Genomic DNA, 26,295 nt, shown 5'->3' on the forward strand with positions numbered 1-26,295 from the left:
AAGAATGTCTAAACAAACAACTAAACCTAAGTTATATATACTTATTGTAAGTCGCTTTGGATAAAAGCGTCAGCTAAATGCAATGTAATGTAATGTAATATATTTTGTGAAATATCCCAAATGCTTCCAACAACTATCAAACCTAGAGAGATACCAAATTCTAATCAAGGTCACAACCAGTTTAATTTGGTTGTGTGAAATGTAATGGATAAAGTGTTGTAAGTGTGGCACAGTTTATTCCTATGAAAGTTTCTCAGTGGAACATAAAGGCAATATGGCTTCCGAGTATGAATTTATAATTTTATTTTTAGGATCTATGATTTAAATAAGGGCTATTCAAAGTTTGTACTAGCTTCAAAGTCTTCAGCGCTTCCTGCGGTCTTGGGATCTTCCCTTTTTGTGCAAACTTTAGCGTTGTGCCAGTGGTTGTAATATATTTTTTCCAGTTTTAAGGCACTTTTTTTTTACGCTATATCAACCAGATGAAGGGTTTCAGTCATTGGATGATTTGGTTATCAATCTGAGCAAATGTTGGTGAAAGCGGTGTGCATCCGTTTCATGGTTTGTACTAGTTTTTATCCCCGGTCCGGTTGGTTTGTAGAGGACATGATCTAGGGCAGTGCTTCTCAAAGTGTGGTCCGCGGACCACTGGTGGTCCGTGAGCGCCCCCTAGTGGTCCGTGAGTATATTGGTAACATTTCACATTTGAAATAAATAAATTTATGTTTTCCGCACTCTCGCGGGAATATCTCCGCAATGGAGCGAGCTTAAGTTTCACTTTCGATTGCATGATATAGCCCAGCGCAACACCTTCGTCACTGTTGCCACCTGTTTGTACCATTTTCAGGCGATTTGTAATCTGTTCTAGAAAAACCATGTGTTTTTTATATTTGTGGAGTTAGGTGGTCCGCGAGTGTTTTTTTATTGGTTAAGTGGTCCTTGGTATGAAAAAGTTTGAGGAACACTGATCTAGGGGGGTAATTTTGTTCCCTCGAAAAGAAATCCTGAACAATTAAATGATGGAATCCTATCTGAGAGAAATATGCGGCATGCTATTTCACTCCCACCTCCATCTTTTGGTGTTGTTTTGTGTTAAAGATCCCTACTAGACTACTGCAACTCCCTCCTGGCTGGTCTACCTGCATGTAACATCCGACCTCTGCAGCTCATCCAGAATGCAGCTGCTCGTCTGGTCTTCAACCTTCCTAAATGTTCCCACACCACACCGCTCCTCCGCTCCCTTCACTGGCTTCCGGTAACTGCTAGATGCCACTTCAAGACAATGGTACTTGCGTACCATGCTGCGAATGGATTTGGCCCTTCCTACATCCAGGACATGGTTAAACTGTACACCCCAGCACGTGCACTCCGCTCTGCATCAACCAAACAGCTCGCTGCACCCGCACTGCGAGGGGGACCCAAGTTCCCATCAGCAAAAACACGTGGGTTTGCTATCCTGGCTCCTAAATGGTGGAATGAGCTCCCCATTGACATCAGGACAGCAGAAAGCTTGCACATCTTCCGGCGCAGACTGGAAACTCATCTCTTTCGACTCCACTTCGAGCGATAGAATTACTAACAAAGCACTTATATACTAATAAAGGACTGGCTTATCTAAAGCCAGTTGAGTAGCACTTGAAATGTTTTGGCTCTATGAAACCTGATGTACTTATATGATTCTGTTTTCTTCAAGTTTGTATCTTCTTGGTCGAACGCACTTATTGTAATTCGCTTTGGATAAAAGCGTCAGCTAAATGTAATGTAATGGAAGAAAATTACATATTATGCGTTTAAGCTGGTGAAAATACTGAAACTAAAATCGCTGTGAAGTTTTGACAAGTATTAAGTGCAGACGCTGAGGAAGGGTGTGGGACAGCAGCAACAGTAGCTGCTTCCTGCAATGACAGAGAACGTGTAGTTTATAGAGCAACAAGAGAAAGAAAAGGAAAGTGTGGCAGAGGAAAATGAAACTAGAGAAGCAGGGGAAACAAGAGGTTTGTTTTGAAGGCTAGAAACCTTTGAGTAGGAGGATTATTATGAGGTAAGATTATGGTGAGAACATTATGTCAGGTACAAGGTGGTCTCACTTAATCTTTGTTGGTTTTGACTCTTAATTCATTTCGTTGTGCGGCTTCAACCAGACCTTTCCAAGAGCCACTTTGGATCTTTGAACACTCAACTCTGTCCTTGTTTCCTCTCTTTGCTTTTATGTTCGTCTTGTCTCCTCTATTCTTATTTCCTCTCTTGCCTTGTGTCTTCTACCTGTACCCTTGACTCCTCACCACTACCCTTGACTTCTCTTCTCTGTCCTTGACCCTTTCTTATCTCTCCTTGCCTCCTCTCACCTTCTTACTTTCTTTTTAAAAAGTATTTCCCTAACATTTACACCTCTTTCCTTCAACCTCCTTGACTTCTCTCCTCTCTGTTTGACCCTTATCCTCTCCTCTCTCCTGGGCTCCTGCCTCATCTCCTTATCTCCTCTCTCATTTTGACTCCTCTTTCCTTACCTTGATTACTTTCCTCTTTTTTGTCTCCTCTCCTCACATGACTTCTCTACTCTTTTCTTGACTCTCCATGAGTCCTCTTTTTTGACTTTGACAACTCTCCTACATCCCAGACTCCTCTCTTCACGTATACTTATCTCCTCCTTTACTCTCCTATCACCTTCACATCACCTTTATTTCCTCTCCTCACCACCTTCCTTGACTCATTTCCTCTCTCCTTTAGTCAACTCTATTTCCTTGAATCATCTCCACTTTCTTGGACTCCTCTCACCTTGACTTTTCTCCCCTTAATTACTCTCCTATATCCCTGACTCCTCTCCCCACCTATACTTCACTCCTCCTTAAATCTCCTATCATCTTGGCTCATCTCCTATCACCTTAATTCCTCTGCTCACCTCTCTTCTCACCACTTTCCTTAATTCATCTCCTGGGCTGCAGTCGAATTGTCAGTTTCTCTTAGGAACCTTCCTAACCGAGTGAAATGACCCGGAAGTCCCTCAGTGGCAGCCATGATAAGAGCCGTTCGAATTCTCTAGATCAGTGGTTCTCAAATGGGGGTACGCGGACCCCTAGGGGTACGTTGGAGTACTGCAGGGGGTACGTGAGATTTATTTTATGTTAATGAAAAAAAAACGTAATTAATTCATTTAAACAAACTACTAATAGTAGATTAACTACTTTCTTCAAAGGTTTACAGTAATTCTGGATAATAAAATGGGAAAAATAAACGGGGTGCTCTCTTTTCCTCTCCCTCTCCTGACAGCCCGTCAGTCTCGTGCAGCTTGCTGAACCTGTAATAATTGACCCGACAGTAAAGAATAAATATATGTATAACTAGTTTAGCTAGTTCCAGAGTAGATAAACTAGCTAAGTGTGTTAGGTCTAACTCTTAGTGTATTTTGCTTCGCTCAACGGTCCGTCACAGCGGCGGAGCTGTGATCCGGAAGAGCTGCGTGTTCTCCGTCAGCAGCAGCTGATCCGATCTCTGATCTCTCTCTCTCGTGTCCGGTTATACTTCACTCACGTTTATGTCCAAATCTATCAGATCTAGTTAGTTCTAGTTAATGATATGACTGCCTGCTTATCAAAGGACCTAAACAATAAGCGTTGCTTGGCAACGGCTTGTGGCCGCAAAGTATAGCGCAGCATTATGCATATGTTTATATGAGGGGTCAAAATCCCATGCTCATAAAATGCTCATATCTTTTTCTCTTCATTCCAATAGCCCCAAAATAAATAAATATACTAATTTTAGGAAAAGTAAGGAAGTTTGAGCAGTGTGGGTTTTATATGAACAGAGTTACACATATTTCAAAACGCGAAGTGTAATAACTGCATGCCTCCCTGTCAGAATGACAAAGATCCTCAGTGAAGCACAAGCCCATGTTTCTCACTAAATTGTAAGTACAACTTATTAAAAAGATCAGTTCAATGCAACTAATGTCCTCTGTGTTATTGCATGATGTTAAAATGGGTTTGCCACGAATTTAGTGATGGATTGTAAACATTTGAAATGTAGCATTTAAGTGTTTCTCAGTTACAATGTTGTTGTTTTAATAAATCAGACACTGATGGTGCGGTACTGTACCTCTTTATATAAGCATTTCTTCCCTAACAATTGTTTTTGCGCTGATCAGAGGGTACTTGGCTGAATTTCTTTTTCAAAGGGGGTACATTATTGAAAAAAGTTTGAGAACCACTGCTCTAGATGATAGGAAAGGAGCTTTGAAACTTCCTTTAAACCTCCTTTAGCTTAGGAAACATTGGACCTGGAAAGGAGAAAGTGCTGCCCCACAATGCCTTTCAGCCGCAGCATTCGCTGTCACACAACATTCGGCCGTTCACCGAAACAACCGATTATGACCGATAAATTATATCATGAAAGTTACGGTGCTTATTAAGCATTTTAAAACGGTAACTTGCCAAAGTGCTTTGTTTTGAACGTTCATCAGTATTATAATCAAAAAGAGAAATATGAACGTTAGTTTTTACTGAAATGATCAAATAAAGTCAACATTTTACTGAGCTGTGTGGGGTTTGTTCAACTTTTAAAAGATGTTTGAATGGTGATATACACAGTGATAGATGTTAAGGACTAACGTTTATAATAAATACGTATTTATTTTTAAGATCTTTTCATACAATCATACGTATTGGGATTCATGTGGATTAATACGTGTGGACCGGAGGGAGAGGGTGACGAGCATAAGTTTCACTTTCCTTTTTTATTTAAATTCCAACCTTGGTCATGAAAAATATTTGTTTCTCTGTTGTCCACGTTCATAAAGCATAAAACAACACCATAAGAGCGCGCCGGTGCAACTTATCTAGATGCGTCCGCCGTTCTTATTAAACATGTAGTCCGCTCAATCCGCTGTATAGAAAGCTGTATTTTCCCAACAGCAAACGCACATTCATGATGTCCGCTGGCGTATCATAAACACGTCGGATAGTGAAAGTGCAGTCGGATTCTCAAAGCACCGCAGTCTCTTCTCCTAAGTCCTTTTGAATTCTCCTATCCACTATTCCTTAACCCCGTGACGTTTCACACAGAGGTCAAGGAATAGACGATAGGGGCTGATTTTTGGACTATTCGACTGCAGCCCTGCTCTCCTTGTCTCACCTCTCCTCTGTCCTTGCCTCACTTCTCCTCTCCTGGTCCAAGCAGAGCTCCTATGGATTTCAGTACAAATTGTAACTGCCAGCTCTAATATTTGGCGGGCATGGAAATAGTTTCCCTACTTTCTCACATGTGCGGCTATGTAACAGATATTTCGAGTCTTCGTGGTTTCCGACGATTTACGGATCTATCGCCCGGTTGCCACGGATAATTTCCACCTCGCTCTGGCTGCTCGCGGTTGCTTCACCTAACATCACCTTGCTAACATTTGGTCAAAACAGGGTAGTCGTTTACACACGTTTCTATGTACGCCGGATAATGACTGCTCCGGTTGGGAGCTGTCCTCACTGATTGTTAAAGGGGAGGGGGGGTGCAGAGAAGATGGCTGCAAGATAAATGACTTTTCCGACTGGTATGCGATGATGAGGCCTTCTAAGAAGTGCAAAGCCGCAGAATGCACAGTGCACAATGGTAAACGTAGCAACTTGTCTGCAGCCTTTGATTTTGAGAACTGCTTACGTTACAGCTGGGGGGGGGGGGGGGGGGCTCTCCTGTTTAGATAGGTGGATATCTGATCCTACATTTCTTCCCTCTATCATCACACCTACCAAGCCAAATATTCCCCTCTCTTGCCTCCATTATGCTCAGGTATTTATCTGTTTTATAACGCCCACTTTCTATTTTCTGCCATGAAATGCTGCATTTGTTTCATTTATCTTGGTTGTCCTTGAAACCACTCTGATAAATTTGGAAACATTTTTCCTTTTCAGGGAGGTAACTGTTTTCACTTTGGCCTCCTTCATTCTTTTATTTTGATCATCCTTTATCATGTTAAACTCTTTGTTCCTTTTCAGCTTTTTAATCACTCATCTGACGGCCATTTGTTCAGGCTAATGAATACTCCTCCCTCAAGGTAATACTTAGGTGGAAAACTGAAGTAAATGGAGTGAATTTTTATTTGATTGCTGTGCCATTGTTGGCTCAGTGTTGCCCATAAAGATTTTTACTGGCTGCTTGATATTTGATAAAAGCAGGTTTGTCATTATGCAAAAATGTAAAACCTAATAGCCTCAATGTATTAACTCTTCTAAATAGGAAAACCACCGACTAAAGGTTTATCTCTCTGCAATGCTGACATTCAGGGTGAATTTGGGCTCTTTTTAGTTATTGAATACCAATGTCTTTTTTACATTTAAAACTTCTCTTTGTTTTCGAATAGGGCTCTAAATGTCTGTCATCATTTCTGATGCCTTAAAATTGACGGCAGTGAATTGATGGAAAAATATAATTTACAAATCATGTCAGTCTTCTTTATGGTTTCATGTATAGACACTTTACCTCTTCCTAGCAACAATGGTTTCTGCCTTTATCAGCCTTCACAATGAAAGTGAAAGTCGTGGCTTTTATAACAGCTTTATTACACATGGAGATGTAAAACAGTCACTAGGATAGAGGACTCTGTTGTATTGACGCTGATGTGACACCATATTGTCTCTATTTTCGTAATGGAGCGTGCCGTTCAAAGGAAATAAGGTGTGATTTAATAGAATTTTAACATTACAAGGTGTATGCAACAGGTGTGTTTAGGGGTTGGAATGAGTGATGATCTGTCACATCATCACATGACTTTGTACTGTAAACGGCAGTTTGGATCCTGAGCTCTTCTGACAACTCGAACCACAAACACTGAGATTTGATTGATCTGTTGGCTTTAGTTTTCAAGTCTATTGTGTAACATCGATAAACTAAATGTTCCTGTATAAGTGATCCTACTTCTTGATTTGTATTAGATTACCTCACAGGACATACATTAAGGGATTTAATACTTTCTCTATCTTTGTCATGACTGTCAGCTGGAGGTGTCTTAGGCAAACACAACATGTTTGATAAAATCCACATGCCACCATGCTCCCGCTCTGCTGTTTTCTTGAGAGGAGACATTTGGCCGGCTTTCCACTGCGTACGTGCAGCTCGGTGCGTCCACTCCTCTGCCTCCTGTTGTCACGGCAGTCGCTGTGCCCACTCACCTTAATCCCCTCAGCTGCGGATGAGCAAGTGGACAGCACCCAAAACTGCGGTTATCAGTTTTCACAAGCGCTCCCACACGGCCCATATCTCACGTTCACTCTCCCCTCTAACATGTTTTTCATGCTGTACAGGTGCACCACATTCTTTTAAACATGCCTCCACATTGCAGTTTCCTCCTCAGAGCAATTTCTTTAGATGACTTTGAACTGCACCAATCATCGTCAAGTCAAAATCAGCACCCCTCCGTTCCTTGTTACCTTTTCCAATTTTCAGAGAAAACTGTTATACCAACGCCCCTCTAATGTTGCCTGCTTCCTTACTTACTTCCTTCCTTACTTCCTTCCTTACTTGCTTCCTTCATTCCTTCCTTCCTTCCTTCCTTCCTTCCTCTGGGAACAATAGTCAAGAATCCTAACATGACACCATGACACTGCTCTTGGGCAAAAGTTCACCACATTCCCATCAAGCTGTTATGGTTTCTACCTCCCAGGCCTAGCCTGGCACCAGTTGTTGACTTTGTTTCTTGAAGCGAGTAGCGTGAGAAAAGAGGAAACTATGAATAACTTAATCCAAGGAAAGTCAATAGAGTGACCAAGTGGAGTCTTGCTGGCTGGTTGGGGTCGATGGACATGACGCTCACAAGATGACTGGAGTCGAGCTTGATTTCTGGTCCACCCTACTACTACTATTTGCACACTGTAGGGGTAACACATGTTTTGTACACAATTAGGGTGTATGCGCAGTCCTACCAATGGTGTTGCACTGTGACAAGACAAGATGCTTTTCAATGCAACCAATGAAGAGAGAGAAGTGCTAGCAAGTAAACTTGAATGTAATCAATGCTGATCATACAAAAATACAGGAATAATAAATGCATTCAACATGTGAGTAAGAGCTCAGGGATTCGGAATGTGCTTTGGCAAGTTACATTGAATGCAATTAGAAGGAAAATGTGCCACAAAAGGTATTTTCTTAATATTTTATCTTCACAAGGAAAAACTATTACTTTTTTGAACTTGGTGATGTCTCTTACATCCCACCACTGATCCTTACTGACCTTACCTTAACTTGTGCACTTCACTTGTTCCTAGAAAGCAGTAACACACTGACATACACTGTAAGCTGTTTAGTAAACCCGGTTGTAAATAATCACAGATTGCGAGTGCAGATTTGACCTGTGCCTTCATGTTGTTGGCAGATTGTAACTTTGGCTGAGGTGAAAGTTTCAAGTAAGGTGTTTCAGGAAACACTTTCCTCATAGCCTTGAACAGTGCACTACTGCACTTGTTTCAACATACAGTACAAAGCATCATACCTGGAAAATTCTATATATCTGTCAATGTTTTTATGCCATCTCATCTCTGCTAGCGTTTACCCCGAAGAGCAAAATTTTTTCCAAAGGTGGCAACCTTCCTGTAAAACAAACTTTTTACGACTTTGCCCAAGTGGCAATCCGCGCTGGCATTGGAGCCGCAAGTTAATTTGGGCAACATCTTCCCAGCAGTGGTAATGGAGATAATACATGGAGTGTATTAAAAGGTGATGAAAAGCTCCACACGGCCAGAGTGATGAGGTGTCAGTGAAGGTCAACAATGTGGCTCCTTGGTTCTCACAGCTTTTGGAAATCTTAGAGGGGACGATTGATTGATTGATTGATTAAACCTGCCTAGTGACTATGCATGTCTATTGTTTTAGTAATGTCCATTGTTTTAGCGCGTTGTCGCAGTTGCGTGGTTTTCAAAATGTTATTACCAGTGTGTCATACCAGATATCTGTCAGAACGAAAGGTAGTCACTTGCTGTCTTGCACACACTGATGTTGCTCCAGGTAGCTATGTGGCCGTAAGGCTTGTTGTATGCATTCAGGCGAATTCCATCTTGTCTTCTAACAGTAGATCCTTGTTCACCTGACTCCACCTCACTTACTGTGTCAGTGCTATGGTAATTACAGGTTTTGCTTTGATTTTAGTGTAAGGTTTTGCTGCTAAGTGCGTCCTTGAGCTTCCTACCCATGTTAAACAAGGTCAGTCCCACAGCAGAAGTAGTTCTGATTACGCACATCACACGCTTGAACAAGAAAGTTGTTAAAAACTCGGTAAATGGTGAGTGATTTGTTTTGAACATTTTCATGTGAACAAAAACATTTGTTCACATTAAAATGAAATAGGTTTTGAGGCAAAGCTAATAAGAACAAGCTAAGGTTCGTTTCATAGTAATGTAAACAGTGTCACGACATGGTTTGGGTATTTTGACACCGTTCCGCATCCGCACTATTTGATCCATTCAGTACAAGCCTAACCTGTTTACTGCTAGCCAAGAAAAAGAAGCCGCACTGACAGAATGGCTGTAACCAGCTGTAGTATTATGGTGTGTTTTTAAATCCATCAGGATATTCATCTTTGTCACCTTATGCACAGAAAAGTGATTGATGGACAAGTCAGATTCAGCTACTGGAGGACATCCAGAAATGATTTAGATCCTCTGAACAAGGACAAGGCCTTTCTGATATATTTTCTTTATTAAAGTGGCACATGTGACCCAGATACTTAATGTCCAGATTTTATTAAAAATAAAACATATATTTGAAGTATTTATTTTTGCAAAGAAGAAATAGTCAGGACCAAGGACAAAAAAACAATTCAGAAATGCACAAATAATCAAATCCAATGGAAAACATAGATGTAACGAAATGTCAAAATACAAATCCAATGAAGACGAGATTAAGTGGCTGAGTAATATTGACTCATCAGCTGATGCGTGATGTACAATCTTATCACAGTTTGCTTGACAAGTGTAAACCACATAATACAGAAGAGGTCTCCTAATTTCAGTTTCACCCTTCTTTAAGTTTCCCCATTAGTTGTGACAGGTTTGGCAGGACCACTCTCTGGGCGTTGCATCTGTTTCCCAGGCAGCAGCTCAACAAAACACGGCCTTGCACACCACCATTACCATTCTCAACACTCTTATTGAATTATAGGAGTGAAAGAGAAAAGGGGAGATTGTCAGTTATCTCAGTGAGGCATGTTTTGCTCAAGGCTACGACGTCTCTTTTCTTCCCCTGCCCTCTATCTCCTGCTTCTATTACTCGGCAGCAAGAAGCAAAAGAAAGGTGGGATTGAATGCTTATTGCAAACAAACTCTTTCCCTCATCTCCCAAAAATAAATGTTGTTGTCCAGGCATTAAAGTGCAGCAGGTTAAGGAGACCCAAGAGTACACATCAAAGGGGAATTTGTAATACAAAAGGTGGACGCAATGTAACTGTCACCCATGTGAACAATTAACCAGCAGAGTACCATAAAGACACTATAAAGAAACACTTTTGTTTCCAGAAGTGTGAAGATTTCTATTTGCAATAGCACTCGAGGGAGAAAGTAGAACTAACTTTCTTTATGACCAAGAATCACCATAAGATTAGATGTGCTTCCAGCCTTTCTCAGGGTTTAAAAAAACAAAACGTTTTATCTAGAAAACTATGGAGGCAGGCTTTAGATCAGGGGTATTCAATTATATTTCGAAGAGGTCCAGTTCATGGATGTATAATAAGAACTGGATACAGCGAGGGAGGCGGGGTCTCGTTTTTTCCTATGAGAGCTGCTCATTGGCGCAGGAAGACAAAATGGCCGAACTTTTGAGAGAGCGAAACGTCACAGATTACCCTTCATGCCTGGCTGTCAGAGCAGAAAAACCCGTATGTGCACTCACAGAGCATGCGCCCCTTAAGCCCCGCCCCCCGAGCTCCCACTCTCGGCTTAGTAGAAGCAGCGGGCTTTGAGTAGAATGAATGGAGAGAGAAAATAAATCTAGATTCGGCTTTTAGTGCATTTTACAACTTTAAGGACCGAATGATTCTAATAAGGGCTATAAAAAGTATCCACCGATTTACAGACGTCTCTTTCCCCATGTTAGTCAATGGGAAAAAGTTGTTTTGGGCCCGGTGACGTCACGGATCTTCTACATATAATAACGGACAAAGTAAAGAATTAAGTGTAGGCTATGTTTAAATGTTCGGAATTTGACCGTGTATGAAGGTCCTCTTGAGTTGCCGTACAGCCATTGCTCCGTTTTCATGTTTTTTTAACATGTTTTTCACAAAAATGTTCACACGCTAGGAGTATAGGAATACTTAAATTCGGTTCGTCATGATCTGTAGATGTGATTTGCCCCCGAGCACCCCTGGGTAAATTACCGTACAGCCAATCACAATGCGTACAATGCGTGACGTCATTGGTAAGAGACGGCCCCCGAACACATCTGGTACCCCGAACACATCTGGTACAGACACCGGCTTTAGATTATTGCTGCAGAGGTCTACCGCCAATACATCTTTCACCATTTCTGTTGTCAAGATCCATTTGTGACCATTTCATCTGCAGCCAGGCTGACACCTATAGCTGATGGAATGATGTAACTGTAGACAAAAAAATCTTGTGTTAGATCCACTCCCCGCTTATAAAAATAGCACTTTACCCCTGCACCCCCTCTAATCTCAGATGCACCCCGAGTCATTTTGTTTACGTACAGTGAGCCTTTCTAAAATATACAGTAAAGAGACAAACCCACCAGCATTATAGGATATACTATGACTTTGAGCCAAATTCTTGTTTTTGTGCTGTATAAATAAATTGACTTGAAACAGTTGCTGATTTAGAGTACTGGCACCTTTTTCATTCCAATTCAAGCGCTGACTGTAGACACAGGCTTTAGTTTAATAATCCTGAATGGCTAACTGGTCTTGGTGTAATCACCTCATTGTCTGATGGCCTGCACATTATTTTTCAAGGAATTTGGCACGAGTTCGCCGAAAGAAAGCTTCAGTTTTGCGGCTGTTTGATGTGTGTTTCTCTCAAAGGGAGCAAGTGGAGTTTTTGACCACCGGGAGTGTTTTTTTTTACTGAGTCCTCACCTTGTTTTTACAAGAAAAGAGGTACCAAAGTTATTTTAAGGAATTCCTAAAATACTTCTTATATTAGCAATGTCTATTGAAAACCTGGAATTAAGTTTAGGTCAAATATAGGCTGTGGATTTTTTGCATGGTTTTGAGTTTAAAAAATGTTTCATTACATATAAAACTACTGTAGCTCTTCTGGATAGTTAATAATAATAATCATAGATGTGTTTTGTATAGCGCCTTTCCTTATGCTCAAAGACGCTTCACATACAGTACAATCATTATTAGTTCATTATGAACACAGTGTTACTTAACAGTGCATTAGTGTTGCCACTTATCCTATCACTATACAGCTACTCTTGAACTATCAATTACTTTTCTCAACAACCAGACTAACTCATTACAAAACTCATATGATATGAAGCTTTAGAGCGGCCTCTGCTTCATCTCAAAGTTATTTTCACTTTGATGCATCACTAAGCAACAGGGAGAAAAACTAAAAGGGAAATGTTAATAACTTAATTGAGACACTTGACTTTTATTACATTGATGTTGAATAGCTGCTTGCACCAGGTGTGTGCTTTCTGGCTAAAAACATTCTCCATTACACACGCTTAAACATAAAGGCTTAATACAGGAGGAATGTCGTCCACCCCCACCATGTCTGTCATAGCCTTTTATATTCGGGAGGATCCTGCATTGCACACACAATGAAATGCATGCATTCATATGGCATGGAAACACGGCTCAGCCTAAAGGATTTGTGGTTGCTTAGCTGCCCACCTACTCACCTGTACCCACCCATCTTCACCTGTTTAGATGCTTAAGATCAAAATAGACCTGAAAGTAATTGCATTATCATCAGGTTCTGTACATGCAATCTCTAATGGCTGTTGGTACTTGCAGGAGAGTCACCCTGGGCGGTTCAGTTTGGGTTTGACTGGGTTTTGAAGTGTCAATCTGTCATGTTGCCCACTCACTTAGGACCCAGTTGCAAAAGCTGGTTGCGTGGTTAAGTCCCTCGTCACGAGAACAACAGTGGGCCGGGGATCCTGCCCAAGCTTGATCTGCTGTGTCTTCAATCTGTTGTCTCCATCTCAACTTTCCCACTTCCCAGAGACTGCCGGCACTTTGGGCCTGGTTGCCTGACTAATCAAATAAAGTAAATAAAGAAACAATTAAATAACAGAGGTACCTGAGGGTAAGAATTGTGATAAACTGTTTTGTTTGGCCTGAAAAATTCCTTCAATTATGAAAAAAAAGAAGATGCTTAATAATATTTAGGTTTGTTTTGACTTTTCTTCAGTATCAAACAACTCCAGTGATAGGTGACATCCATGGGTACACAGCAAACAGAAAATGGCTAATTTAGCATACTTTACATGGTGTCACTTTGCCAAGATGTTCACAAATATTAGTTGGCAATCAAAATATTAACTGGGACCATGGCAGTTTTCATTGTCAGAGGATCCATTATGTCAGTAGGGTTTACCCTCTTGGCACCATGAAAACCGTTACCAAATGTCATGGCCATCCATCCAAGAGTTGTTTATCTTAGTGCTAGATAAAAAGTGGGGATAACCAAAGTCATAATCGGACCATGGATGTTTGTACAAACTTTAATAGCAATGCATCCCATAGTTCTTGAGATATTCAGTCTGGACCACAGTGGTGGACCAAGACATGCTTGAGAGAGCAGTTCTAATCCTGCCAATTTACTCACCTCCAAAACATCTGGCTGTGTGAAGTGGGAGGTCTACCAGAAGTGGATGCTTGTTGGTTTAATATTGGTCAGAGGCACTTTTTTAAACTTGGAAAGGTTTCATCCAACAATCACAACAACATGCACAACAGCATGTCTACGGTTAAACGAACGTTATGTCGGGAAACATCTTAAGCTGTTGGTGTTAAATGAGTCTATACAGTTTATTTCCTGACCTATTAACCCCCATTCTTCTTTGTTTATCCCTCTGTTTATCCCCCCCTCAGCTCTTGGAGTATGTTGGCAAGGGAAAGAGCATCATGGACGTGGGTTTGGCTCAGGCCCGCCAGCCACTCACCACCCGCTGCCACTACTACGAAGTGGAGATTGTTGATGCTGGAGAGAAGTGTTACATTGCCCTGGGCCTGGCGAAAAAGGTGAGCTTTCTAAGAAAAGAACAACTTTATACTATTTCTCACACACACACACTTACACTCAACAAAGAAGAATGTTTTGGTTTTTTTCTCAAACCTTTGGCCTATTCCTCCATTCTTCCACATCATTATTCATTAGAACGTCTAGGACCAAGAACTCAAGTGATGTGGACTGCAGGAATAATCAGCACATTCACTTTACTCCCCCTTTGGTCTCCATAGTTCAATAAGTCATTGAGCTAACAACATGCATATGACATAAACCCAAATTGAAGTAAGGAGGACCAATAGCTTTTGAAAAATGTCCCATCAAGCCCTGTCTTGGGAAAGGCTTGGCCTCATGGAGGAGAGGCAGCACTACAGTCGTGTTTGCAGCAAATCTCCAGAGTTTCTTTGTTTTTCAAAGCAAATGTCTGTCATGTCATAATGTATGTGTGCTGATGAGGCGGAAGAAGGTGCATATTGGAGATAGTGTCACAAATGTCAATTTGGATTTTAAATTGGGCCTTAGACTGCTGCCATGGTTCGTGCTCAGGTTTATTTTTTGGTCCAAATGATGGCTCAAACACGGACACAGTATATAGAGAAAACAGTGTATGGAAAAAAAACGGATGATTTTTTTGTTAAATGAATCCTACTATTCACCTTATGTAACCCCGCCCCTCTCCTACTTCTGGTTCAAACCCATACAGTATATGTTAGTTATTCCGGTTTAGCAATAGCAACATTGTACACAATTCATTTTATTCGACATCATTCACAGCTAACCTGTCAGTGTGCTATTAAGCTAGCTAATAATCTGGCTAGCAGATATTGTCTCTCATACAGCTAGCCTCACAGCTCCAAACATCGCTGTAAATTCTCAAATATATGTTTTTTTGGGATAAAATAATCACATATTAGTAATCAAAATAGTGAGTTGCTTGCCTGAAAAACTGTTGTAACTTCATAAGGTTGTTCAAAAGCTTACTTACAGATACTTTGGCAAGTAATGGTTGATAAAGCTCATGCATGCAAATTAGTCGCTTAAAGGGCCCATGTCATGCTTTTCCGGTTATTACCCGTCCCCTTGTGTGTTATGAAGGTTTGTATGCATGTAAACGGTCTGCAGAGTCAAAAACCCTCAAAGTACACCCTGTAGCGAGTAAAACTCTAACACAGAAAAGACCTGTCTATGCTGCCCCAGAACGCCTCGTTGGTCATTTCTCATTTTCCATTGTTTACTTCTTGGGTTCTGTGACGTGTGAAAACCCAAATCAACAACAAATGACCGGATTGGCCCAAATGGACCAATCCGCGGAGCACCTGACACACCAGGATCCCTTGGCTAACTAACAGCCAAGGGATCTATTGACTTGCATAGAGCTCCCTGAACGCTGGTAATAGACGAGTTGGGATGGCGGAGAAATGCTCTCCGCAGACCCATTCTCTCAGCGTTATAAACCTTTTTCTTACTCAATATCAAGCCACACTTATTGTTTTTACTTCGGCTGTGAGTGTTTGTGTGTGCTCAGGATGAGTTTTGCTTGTTCTCACTGTATCGCCGGCCCGGAAACCTGTCCGCTCCTCGCCAGCAGCAGCGAGCAGCAACGAGCCTCGCAACGAGCCTCGCAACGAGCCTCGCAACGAGCCTCGCAACGTCCCGACCAATCAGAGCACACTGGGCTCACAGGGAGGGGGGGCAGGAGCTCCAACAAGCCATTTAGGACAGAGAGTGAATACAATTACTATACAGAGATGCTGTATGAGAAACCAATGTGTTTTTGGAAAATTGCACCATTTAAATCTATTCTAGTAGACCTCAACAACGGAAATATGATCAGTAGAAATGGTCATGACATGGGACCTTTAAGAAATCTAGACCGCAAAAGAATTAAACAGGGGAGTGCCTGTTTTTCCTGGCCAAGGACAGGTTCCTTGAACACAACACGAGCCTAACGTGTCATCACGTGGTGTAGAGCTGACGGAGAGTATCGGAACGCCGCTCCAGCACTTCAAATATTGCAGTACCCAGAAGGAGAAGATGTATCCATAGATCTCCTAATGTTGCTCTCAAAGTGCACCAGATTGATGCTATTAACTTCAACATCCCTAGAGAATGTGAGGTTCCCCCCCCCCGCTTAAATTATGTCCACATGGATAGGATACTAAATACATCTTGTGTCCATATCTTTCAGTTTTGGTGGTCATGCCACAACCGTGCACGTGCATGCATGCGCAAGTCATGGTAAAATATCTGGATTAAGAGGTTGCTTTTTCTTTGCACACAGCATGAAAGAAAGGCCAAATGAATGGGCTGTGATTTTAGTTTTTTAAGCAGAGGTTGAGTTCAATCATTTGTACGGCCCTCGGAGGATGTTGTAAAACTTGAAATGGCCCTTGAGAGGAAAAAGGTTCCCGACAACTGCTCTAAATAATAATAAAAACCCTTGATTTATAACTTAACATCTCTGTCTCCTTTTGATCTGAGTATATTATAAAGAATAGCCAGTTAATTGAAGCATTATAGCGCAGGCCTTTGTCAGATAGTACATTACGCAGTTTTTTTTCTGCTTTGAATAGTTCTCTCTTTTTTCACCATACGTGTGTTTGCATCCCTGAAAGCTGGCTACGCTATGCAAATGAATAGCAATTACACCTTAACCGGAAGTACCAACACATAATATGGCATTAAGGAAGCGCCCTACAAGCACAAGGTAAATAAGTAAAAATAGCGGTTCTGTCGACAGCTTTATTTTCTTTCCCATAGTCCAGCAGCTCAGCCATTCTCTTTGGATGTAATGGCTCGCTCTCAAGTAGAGGAAACACCTCTAAGAGGAAAATACAAGACATTTTACCACCTCTCATTTGTGCCCTTATTTATTTTTCCAAAGAATGCACATGAGGTTCCCATTTGAGCATCAGCACTGCAGCTCTGCAAGTGACTACTGCTAACTGCTTTGAAGAATTTAACAGACAATCTTGAAGAACTGGGCTTGGGAACTGAGTGATTCATATTAAGACGTGCAGAAAGTGAATAAAAGAATAGTTAATATCTCAATATATTTCCATACAAAGCTTCAAGGGTGTTAAGTATAAGCAGCAATTGTTGAGGATTGTGCAAGGCTGTTTTGGAACCCCCTTACTAAGCTTATAAAGCGCAGTATTAAACTTGTACGTCTCTCTGGTGGAAAGGTTCCCTCAAAACCTTTTTTTCATTACATTTGTTACCTAATATTATTCGACTGACTCAGGAACTATTTCCTCGACAGTATGGGTTCATGATTTGTGAGTTTCTTACTCCCCTGCTTCCCCCCTGCTTCCCCTCGAAAGTGTTATGGATGTGAAATATTAGCGACTGCCGAAGCCAAGGCCTGTGGAGAGCTGCCAGTGCTGTCTCTCCCAGGGTCAAAGCTCTGCTCCATTATAATAACAAAAATAAAAGATAAAACTTGTTCAACATCTCTCAAGGTCTCAGAGGCCATTTATATAAAGCAGGAACAGAGGGATGCACAGCTCGCTGGATGACATTAAGATAAGGAACGCTATAGAGAAAGGACACTCAGCTGGAGATATTTACTTACCCGGTGTTTGTGCTGTACTAACAGGTTTCCAACGGAGCCATGCCATTTTTTATTATTGGTCAAAATCTAAATCTAAGCATCCTTTTTGTGGATAGTCTCACTAGGGTTAACCGAGTGTGCCTGACATATATAATATATCAGTAATACTGGTAGTATAACCATCTTTATAGAGATGTTGTTTACACAACCAGCTGGAGAAGGGAGTGTAACCCATACTTTACATTAAAAGCCACATTTAAGGTGTTGATCCTAATGATTTGCATTTTTTTCCCTATGTTTTTAAAGAGGATTAAACTGTTTTTGAACATATTTGTGGACACTTCTGGGTGGGCAATTCCCCTGTCAGCGAAGGAATGACATCTCAGAGCTGGAGTTGCCTGAAGACAAGAGCATATTTGATATCTATTCCTTTTTCAATTCAACCCACATAACATTGATTATGTAACGTTAGTGATTGCCACATCAAACATATGGGAGACCCTTTGTAATAAGCATTATTTGTATAGCACATTTCATACACTAGGTCAGGGGTATTCAACTAAAATTCAACGAGGTCCAGTTAGAGAAAATCTCCCCATGCAAAGGTCCGGAACATCAAAATGTTCAAGTTGTTTTATGAATTAGTGTGATATTGAAGTAGCCTGCAGCTTTATCAACGTCTGCATGTAATCAACAACTGACGGCCAATCAAATAAAGAAAGTACAATTCATAAACAACAACATTTATTGTCAATTAACATTGAACTATACAGATATACAGTAACATACTGTGGATATGTGTAATGTTCCTCTCGGGCTGCATTTAAAAATAAAATAGAGAAAATAAATAAAATAGCTTTTGAAAATATGTGCATCTTAAAAGTGCTTAATGTTAGATAAATAAAATAAAGTGTAGCAGCAGCTTGAGTTTCCCTTTTTCTTTGTTAACCGTTTCACATCATGACTTAACAGTTTCAGACGAAACAATATCAGTCTTTACACATCATAACAATTGAACAGTTTTAAAGTTTCTCTTTCTTTCCCTCTGATATTGCAGCCCCTCACTCACTTTTTTTTAATTCAGTGCGAGAATTGAGCTCGAGCTTGTCCTGCCAGGAGTTTAAATCTGGGCTGAAATGGTGTCAGGGCCATTCTCATACACACATGCATGTGCTCATTGGTTAGCCTGGAACGATATTTAGTTTTAATTTTGATCCTGGTGGACTGATCATGTTGGGCTCTGAGACTGCTTATTTTTTGTGACCTCAGTTCTGACTTGAGAGGGAATGTTTGGTCAAACACTTTGTGTTTTGTCTCATAGTGGCGTTTTGGCACTTTTAATGAGCGCCACGGTCTCTGAACAAATGAGACACACTGGTTCTGTGCTCCCAATGGGCAGGAGGAACATGAACGAGTCCGTCCACTCAGGGTTAAAAGCTCTGTTCTCACTGTCCTCTTCTTGGAGAGCGCCATGTGTAATTATTTGTCTGCCGCTAACACGCCTGTTCACTCTCCTCTCCGCTTCTCTCCCTGTATCGCTAATTATTCTCTTCACTCACTTTCCACTCTGCTTGTCTCTGCCGCGCTCTCATCTCTTCGTCTGTGTGTCTCTCCCTGTATCGCTCACCCGTCTCTTTTGCCCCCTGTCGGCAGCGGTTAAAATAGAATCGTCCCGTCAAAACTGAAATCCCCTATTAATGTATTATTGATTATAGGTCCGGGTCCGTATAGGTCGGCGTCCGGATCCGGACCGCGGTCCGCCTGTTGCTGACCCCTGCACTAGGTGCAGCTCAAAGTGCTTTCACCACATGGCACACATCACAAATCAAAACAGAGAGCAAGAAATTCAAAAACAACTTTTTGCGCACATGCAGCATAAAAACCATACAACCATTAAAGAAACACAAGGAGGTAAAAAAGGTATGAAAACAACACATTTAAATAAAATAAATAATAATCAAAAGACATAGCAAACAATAAATACAATGAAATATTGAAAACTATAAAATTAAATAAAATTTTTTAAAAAGTAAATAAAAATACCAATGAAAGGGGATGTTGCTAATAACAAAAACAATAGTTTCTTCAGCTGTTGTTTGACCACTTAGTTTGCCTCTCTATTCTCTACTTTAGACACTTTTAAAAAACCTGCTGAAGAGGACATTAGGGCTCGTCCAGGGACATCAGACGACAGAGAATCAGTGAGATATGAGGGTGCCAAACCCTTCAGACCTTTAAACATGTAACATTGTCTGTATTGATGAAGAAAGCAAAAGCTAGCTTAGGCAAGGCAAGTTTATTTATATAGCACATTTCAACACAAGGCAATTCAAAGTGCTTTACAAAAATGAAAGGCATTAATAGCATTAAGAAACATATTATGAAATGATATCTAAAAACACTCATTTAAAAGCAAAGGTACAGGAATAAAAGTGACAGTGCAGTGTGAGATACACACATCTGAAATGTTTAGCTCTGACTCTCAATCATTGCTAACTTTTTAGCAGAAATAGTTTTCTATCACCTCCCTTTCTTTCTACTTTCTTTGTTAACTTGTCCTTTAGTTATTTCAAGTGTTTCATGCTAAACGAACCCCCCTTTGGAAAATTATAATCTGACCCCATGGTACCTTTTAGTTTTCGCCGAAACTATTCTTCTTTTTTATTTTTAAATGCACATAGTTAAGTTGACCTGGTCTTTCCAGGACTTTTTTGGTGTCCTCCGTGAACCAGGGTCTTGAAACCAAAACGGATTCACCTTTTTAGTTTTCGCCCAAACTCTTCCTAAGCTTACTGAAATTAGAACATTGACCTAAGATTTTCATCGTCATAACTACACTATGCACAAGTGACAATATCCATACCCATCTGTTATTCATCTCTTCATGGGTCCAGTTGCTTCCACAGTAAATGGACAGACTATTGAAATTCCCAGAAACTCTCCGCCCTCTGTGTCATGCTTTCAATTCAGAGCAACTCAAAGGCTGAGTCACAAAGACAAAGCACACATTCCAGATAAAACTAGAATGGCACACAGTGAGCGCAGACATCCGCCAGGGCTAATGATGCGTTCACTTGCTTCTTAGATGGCCCCATTTAGACAGTCATTCCTCGACATCTGTGTTTTGAATGGGCTTAATGTGGAACAAACATGGATGCTATGCTACATAGAAAATGTGTTTTATAGTATTACCTAAAAGCTTTTAAACAACATGCTGATTTCTGTTTGAAAAGATGGGGCGTTTCACTTTATAATTATTTGTTCTGATTATTCTGACCCAACATAAATGCAACACAAATCAAAGTCAAGCAGTGGCGTAGCCACCATAGGGCCATGGTGGGCCCAGGTCCACCCAGTTCACTCATTGGCCCACCCTGAGAAAGCTTCGATGTCATTTTAAAAAAAAAGCCACCCCCAGCTCCGCCACTGGGGTTGTAACGGAATACATGTAATGGCGTTACGTAATCAGAATACAAAAATCAAGTGTATTCAGCTGGCGTTACATTTGAAGAAGTAATCTGATTACAGTTACTTTCGTAAACCTGAAGTGAATACATTTTGGAATACTTATTGGAATTATTGGTGTAAAAGTTTCCTTACAAAATGTAATATTCATTACCGGCAGAACTGTGTGCCCACTGCACGGCGCTGCAGCATGTCTGTGAGCGAGAGAGAGATGCAGCGTGTCTGTGAGGCCCCGCCCCCGCACGCAGAGAGAGAGAGAGAGATCTCTTTTAAAATATATTGAAAGTTAGAAACGGAGATGGTTAGATAAAATGTGCAAGATAACGTTTATGTAGCATTTCTTTATTGTCGAAATTATGACATTTATAACGGGATGAAATCAAAGTGAATGGCCTGCTGCTGCTGAATGCATGGGGCAAGTAACTGGAAAAAGTTTTAAAAGTTATTACATCGTTTCAGATAATAATAATAATGATAATTCATTCTATTTAGGGGCGCCTTTCAAAGCACCCAAGGACACCTTACAATTCATAACATATTCTAAGGAAAGGTTTTAAGACGGTACAACGAATGGAGTAGGGAATGAGTCCTTACCCCAAGTGAAGGAGTTCAAGTATCTCGGGGTCTTGTTCTCGAGTGAGGGAACAATGGATCGTGAGATGGGCCGGAGAATCGGAGCAGCGGGAGCGGTACTGCAGTCGCTTTACCGCACCGTTGTGACGAAAAGGGAGCTGAGCCAGAAGGCAAAGCTCTCTGTCTACCGGGCCATTTTCGTTCCTACCCTCACCTATGGTCATGAAGGATGGGTCATGACCGAAAGAACGAGATCGCGGATACAAGCGGCCGAGATGGGTTTTCTCCGCAGGGTGGCTGGTGTCTCCCTTAGGGATAAGGTGAGAAGTTCAGTCATCCGGGAGGGACTCGGAGTTGAACCGCTCCTCCTTCGCGTCGAAAGGAGCCAGTTGAGGTGGTTCGGGCACCGAGTTAGGATACCACCTGGGCGCCTCCCTAGGGAGGTGTTCCAGGTACGTCCAGCTGGGAAGAGACCAAGGGGTAGACCTAGGACCAGGTGGAGGGATTATATCTCTTCGCTGGCCTGGGAGCGCCTTGGGATCCCCCAGTCAGAGCTGGTTGATGTCGCCAGGGAAAAGAAAGTTTGGGGCTCTCTGCTGGAACTGATACCCCTGCGACCCGACCACGGATAAGCGGGAGAAGATGGATGGATGGATGGACAACGAATGCAGTCCGGGTGATGTTTTTTATGTGGGGTGCAGATGAGAGAGCTGTCCAGAATGACACCAAGATGTTGTGTTTGTGCTCTTGATAAGCCATTAAAACAGTAAAATATGTGTCTCCTGTTCACCAAAACATTCCATCTGTTACGGAAAAAGAAAGTATTCTAAAAGTAATCTGCCATCGGTACCGGTGGGGATTGTTGTTACACTGAACCAAAATATAAATGCAACACTTTTGTTTTTGGTCCCATTTTTCATGAGATGAACTCAAAGATCTAAAACATTTTCTATGTACACAAAATAACCATTTCTCTCAAATATTGTTCACAAATCTGAAAAGATCTGTGATAGTGAGCACTTCTCCTTTGCCGAGATAATCCATCCCACCTCACAGGTGTGGCATATCAAGATGCTGAATAGACAGCATGATTATTGCACAGGTGTGCCTTAGGCTGGCCACAATAAAAGGCCACTCTAAAACGTTCAGTTTTATCACACAGCACAATGCCACAGATGTCGCAAGTTTTGAGGGAGCGTGCAATTGGCATGCTGACAGCAGGAATGTCCACCAGAGCTGTTGCCCGTGAATTGAATGTTCATTTCTCTACCATAAGCCGTCTCCAAAGGCGTTTCAGAGAATTTGGCAGTACATCCAACCGGCCTCACAACCGCAGACCACGTGTAACCACACCAGCCCAGGACCTCCACATCCAGCATGTTCACCTCCAAGATCGTCTGAGACCAGCCACTCGGACAGCTGCTGCAACAATCGGTTTGCATAACCAAAGAATTTCTGCACAAACTGTCAGAAACTGTCTCAGGGAAGCTCATCTGCATGCTCGTCGTCCTCATCGGGGTCTCGACCTGACTCGGTTCGTCGTCGTAACCGACTTGAGTGGGCAAATGCTCACATTCGATGGCGTCTGGCACGTTGGAGAGGTGTTCTCTTCACGGATGAATCCCGGTTTTCACTGTTCAGGGCAGATGGCAGACAGCGTGTGTGGCGTCGTGTGGGTGAGCGGTTTTCTGATGTCAATGTTGTGAATCGAGTGGCCCATGGTGGTGGTGGGGTTATGGTATGGGCAGGCGTATGTTATGGACGACGAACACAGGTGCATTTTATTGATGGCATTGTGAATGCACAGAGATACCGTGACAAGATCCTGAGGCCCATTGTTGTGCCATTCATCCACGACCATCACCTCATGTTGCAGCATGATAATGCACGGCCCCATGTTGCAAGGATCTGTAAACAATTCCTGGAGGCTGAAAACATCCCAGTTCTTGCATGGCCAGCATACTCACCGGACATGTCACCCATTGAGCATGTTTGGGATGCTCTGGATCGGCGTATACGACAGCATGTTCCAGTTCCTGCCAATATCCAGCAACTTCGCACAGCCATTGAAGAGGAGTGGACCAACATTCCACAGGCCACAATCAACAACCTGATCAACTCTATGCGAAGGAGATGTGTTGCACTGCGTGAGGCAAATGGTGGTCACACCAGATACTGACTGGTTTTCGGACCCCCCCAATAAAGCAAAACTGCACGTTTTAGAGTGGCCTTTTATTGTGGCCAGCCTAAGGCACACCTGTGCAATAATCATGCTGTCTAATCAGCATCTTGATATGCCACACCTGTGAGGTGGGATGGATTATCTCGGCAAAGGAGAAGTGCTCACTATCACAGATTTTTTCAGATTTGTGAACAATATTTGAGAGAAATGGTTATTTTCTGTATAGAAAATGTTTTAGATCTTTGAGTTCATCTCATGAAAAATGGGAGCAAAAACAAAAGTGTTGCATTTATATTTTTGTTCAGTGTAGCTTCTGATGCGCAGAAGAAAAATCTGGCCCACCCAATTTTTTACAGGCCCACCCTAAAGTACATTTCTGCCTACGCTACTGAAGTCAAGTCAAAGCCAACTTTATTGTCAATCTTCTGTGTGTGAGATACAGACAGGGAGATGCTGTTTCTCACAATCCTGATGAATACAAGTAAAAATATCAAAAAATACCTACATAATCAAACAGACACATATATACAAATTCCCACATTAAGAGGCCACATATCTCTCCATTAATTAATGTGAATTATAATATTTAAAAGATTTCTTAGCAAATTATTTTTTTTCAATTTAAAGCATTTTAATCAAATTTCCTCCGAATCCACTTTTGTTGCTTTTACTGGATTACTTTACGAAATTAGATCACTACTTTACAGTTTGCTCAATTTCTTTTCTCTCTGCATCTGTGTTTCATTATTAAGACATTAAGCTTGAGTCCAGGAGAGGTGATAAAGCAGCAAATTGAAGAGCTGGGGTAATGACTGTTTACGCAACAGTAGATGGAGGTTTGCATGCTGGTCTGTTTCACGTGGTAAGCCGATAAACCTGAATATAAACATAAATCCCGTCATGAATGCCCAGCAGGCTGCCAGGTTCTGCCTGTGTGTCTCGTTCTGTTTGTTGTGGTCGCTGACTCAACCTTGTAACTCGCTTATCTTCACTTTATAAATCTTAATGCCACCCTTTGCCAACTCTCATCCGCTATAATCGGCATTTTTCAATAAAAGTAACAGGTTTTAATTTGCTGCATTGCTCCTGTGATGACAGTGTTGTTCCACCACATTATAACAAATAATGAATAGATTGACATGAACGTTGGTAAGTTCATTGTTCCCAGATGACATGGCTTTGCTTTCTTTGGTAATGCACGGATTAGCACCACCAGCAGTAAAGAGATTTCAATTATCCAGTAAAATATCTCAACTTAACTAAATGGATTGGCACCAAACTAACAAATACAGTGCTTAATGTATGTGCTTAGTACAGATCCTCAGGGGTTCCCAAAGTGATTACAAATTGACAATTCAAAAATTATAATTGTTGTTATCAGCATTTTTTTAAAAATTATTAATAATGTGTGCATAGACATTTGTCAGGGGCGGACTGGCCATCTCTAGAATTTCTCCGCAGCGAGGCTTCCCCCGTTGACAATCCACTAGCGCGCACCCCCCCCCCCCCCCCCCCCCCCTGTTGCTCTAAAGAAACATCACACCATGATAATTGTATTGTTCAATAATGTGAATAATGAATGAAAATTGTGCGAATTCTATCACAATTGCAATATCAGATAATTTAATCGCAATAAGAATTTGTTGTGTGTGGGAGAGAAGGTTGGGATTTTAGCGTTTGCAGACCATTTACTTCCACAAAAACCAATATAACACACTACAGGGAAGGAAATCACCAATAGGACCTCCTTAATATAGAACACTGCAAACCCTCTGGCTTCTCTCTCATTCCTCTGAAGATAAGGGTCTCACTTAACGTAGAGCGTGCATATGCTTTGTAGCACGTTTCATCCGGTCCACAAAGCTGTTGCCAGGCTGCAGGACAAATACAGGTCTAGGCTTAGTTATGGAGTCAATGACGGGAAGATGGGAGTGTGCGGGGTTTAAGGTAGAAAGTCGGGGCTGTAAACATCAAGGAAACTATTCAGAAAGGAAACTATTCAGAAAGGAAACTATTCAGAAACTGAAAAACACTGGAAAAAAAGCAGGAAAACCCTCATGTCCTGAAAACAAACACAATCCTACCACAAAAAGGAAAACGATCATAGCCCTGTGGGATGAGAGGGAAGTGAAGAAGCAGGTAGGGAGACGTTTGAACATGGGATTATTCATGGGTAAAGTCAGTCTGAATGTAACTAATGATTTTCTCAGATCACCCCGGCCCTGACCCTCGGTCTCTGATGACTGTACTGATTTACGCTCTGTGCATGTACATAAAAGGAATACACACACCTTTACACACAAACCAGATGTAAAGCTGCTCAGCAGACTATAATGGCAGCGCTCCTCTGTCCT

At 41.5% G+C, this 26,295-nt stretch overlaps 1 protein-coding gene across 2 annotated transcripts in view; it reads left to right on the top strand.

Moving 5' to 3' along the window:
* The window catches only part of LOC117537397 (SPRY domain-containing protein 3-like), a 58,977-nt gene that overhangs the window by 12,224 nt on the left and 20,458 nt on the right, over positions 1 to 26,295 (top strand). For both annotated transcript variants that reach the window (XM_034202600.1, XM_034202601.1), the window contains exon 7: positions 14,033 to 14,182. In XM_034202600.1, coding sequence (XP_034058491.1) covers positions 14,033 to 14,182 — 150 coding nt within the window. The remainder of the gene's footprint in view (positions 1 to 14,032; positions 14,183 to 26,295) is intronic.

Source organism: Gymnodraco acuticeps, unplaced genomic scaffold (assembly GCF_902827175.1).
Source record: "Gymnodraco acuticeps unplaced genomic scaffold, fGymAcu1.1, whole genome shotgun sequence".
In the NCBI taxonomy this organism is placed as follows: Eukaryota; Metazoa; Chordata; class Actinopteri; order Perciformes; family Bathydraconidae; genus Gymnodraco; species Gymnodraco acuticeps.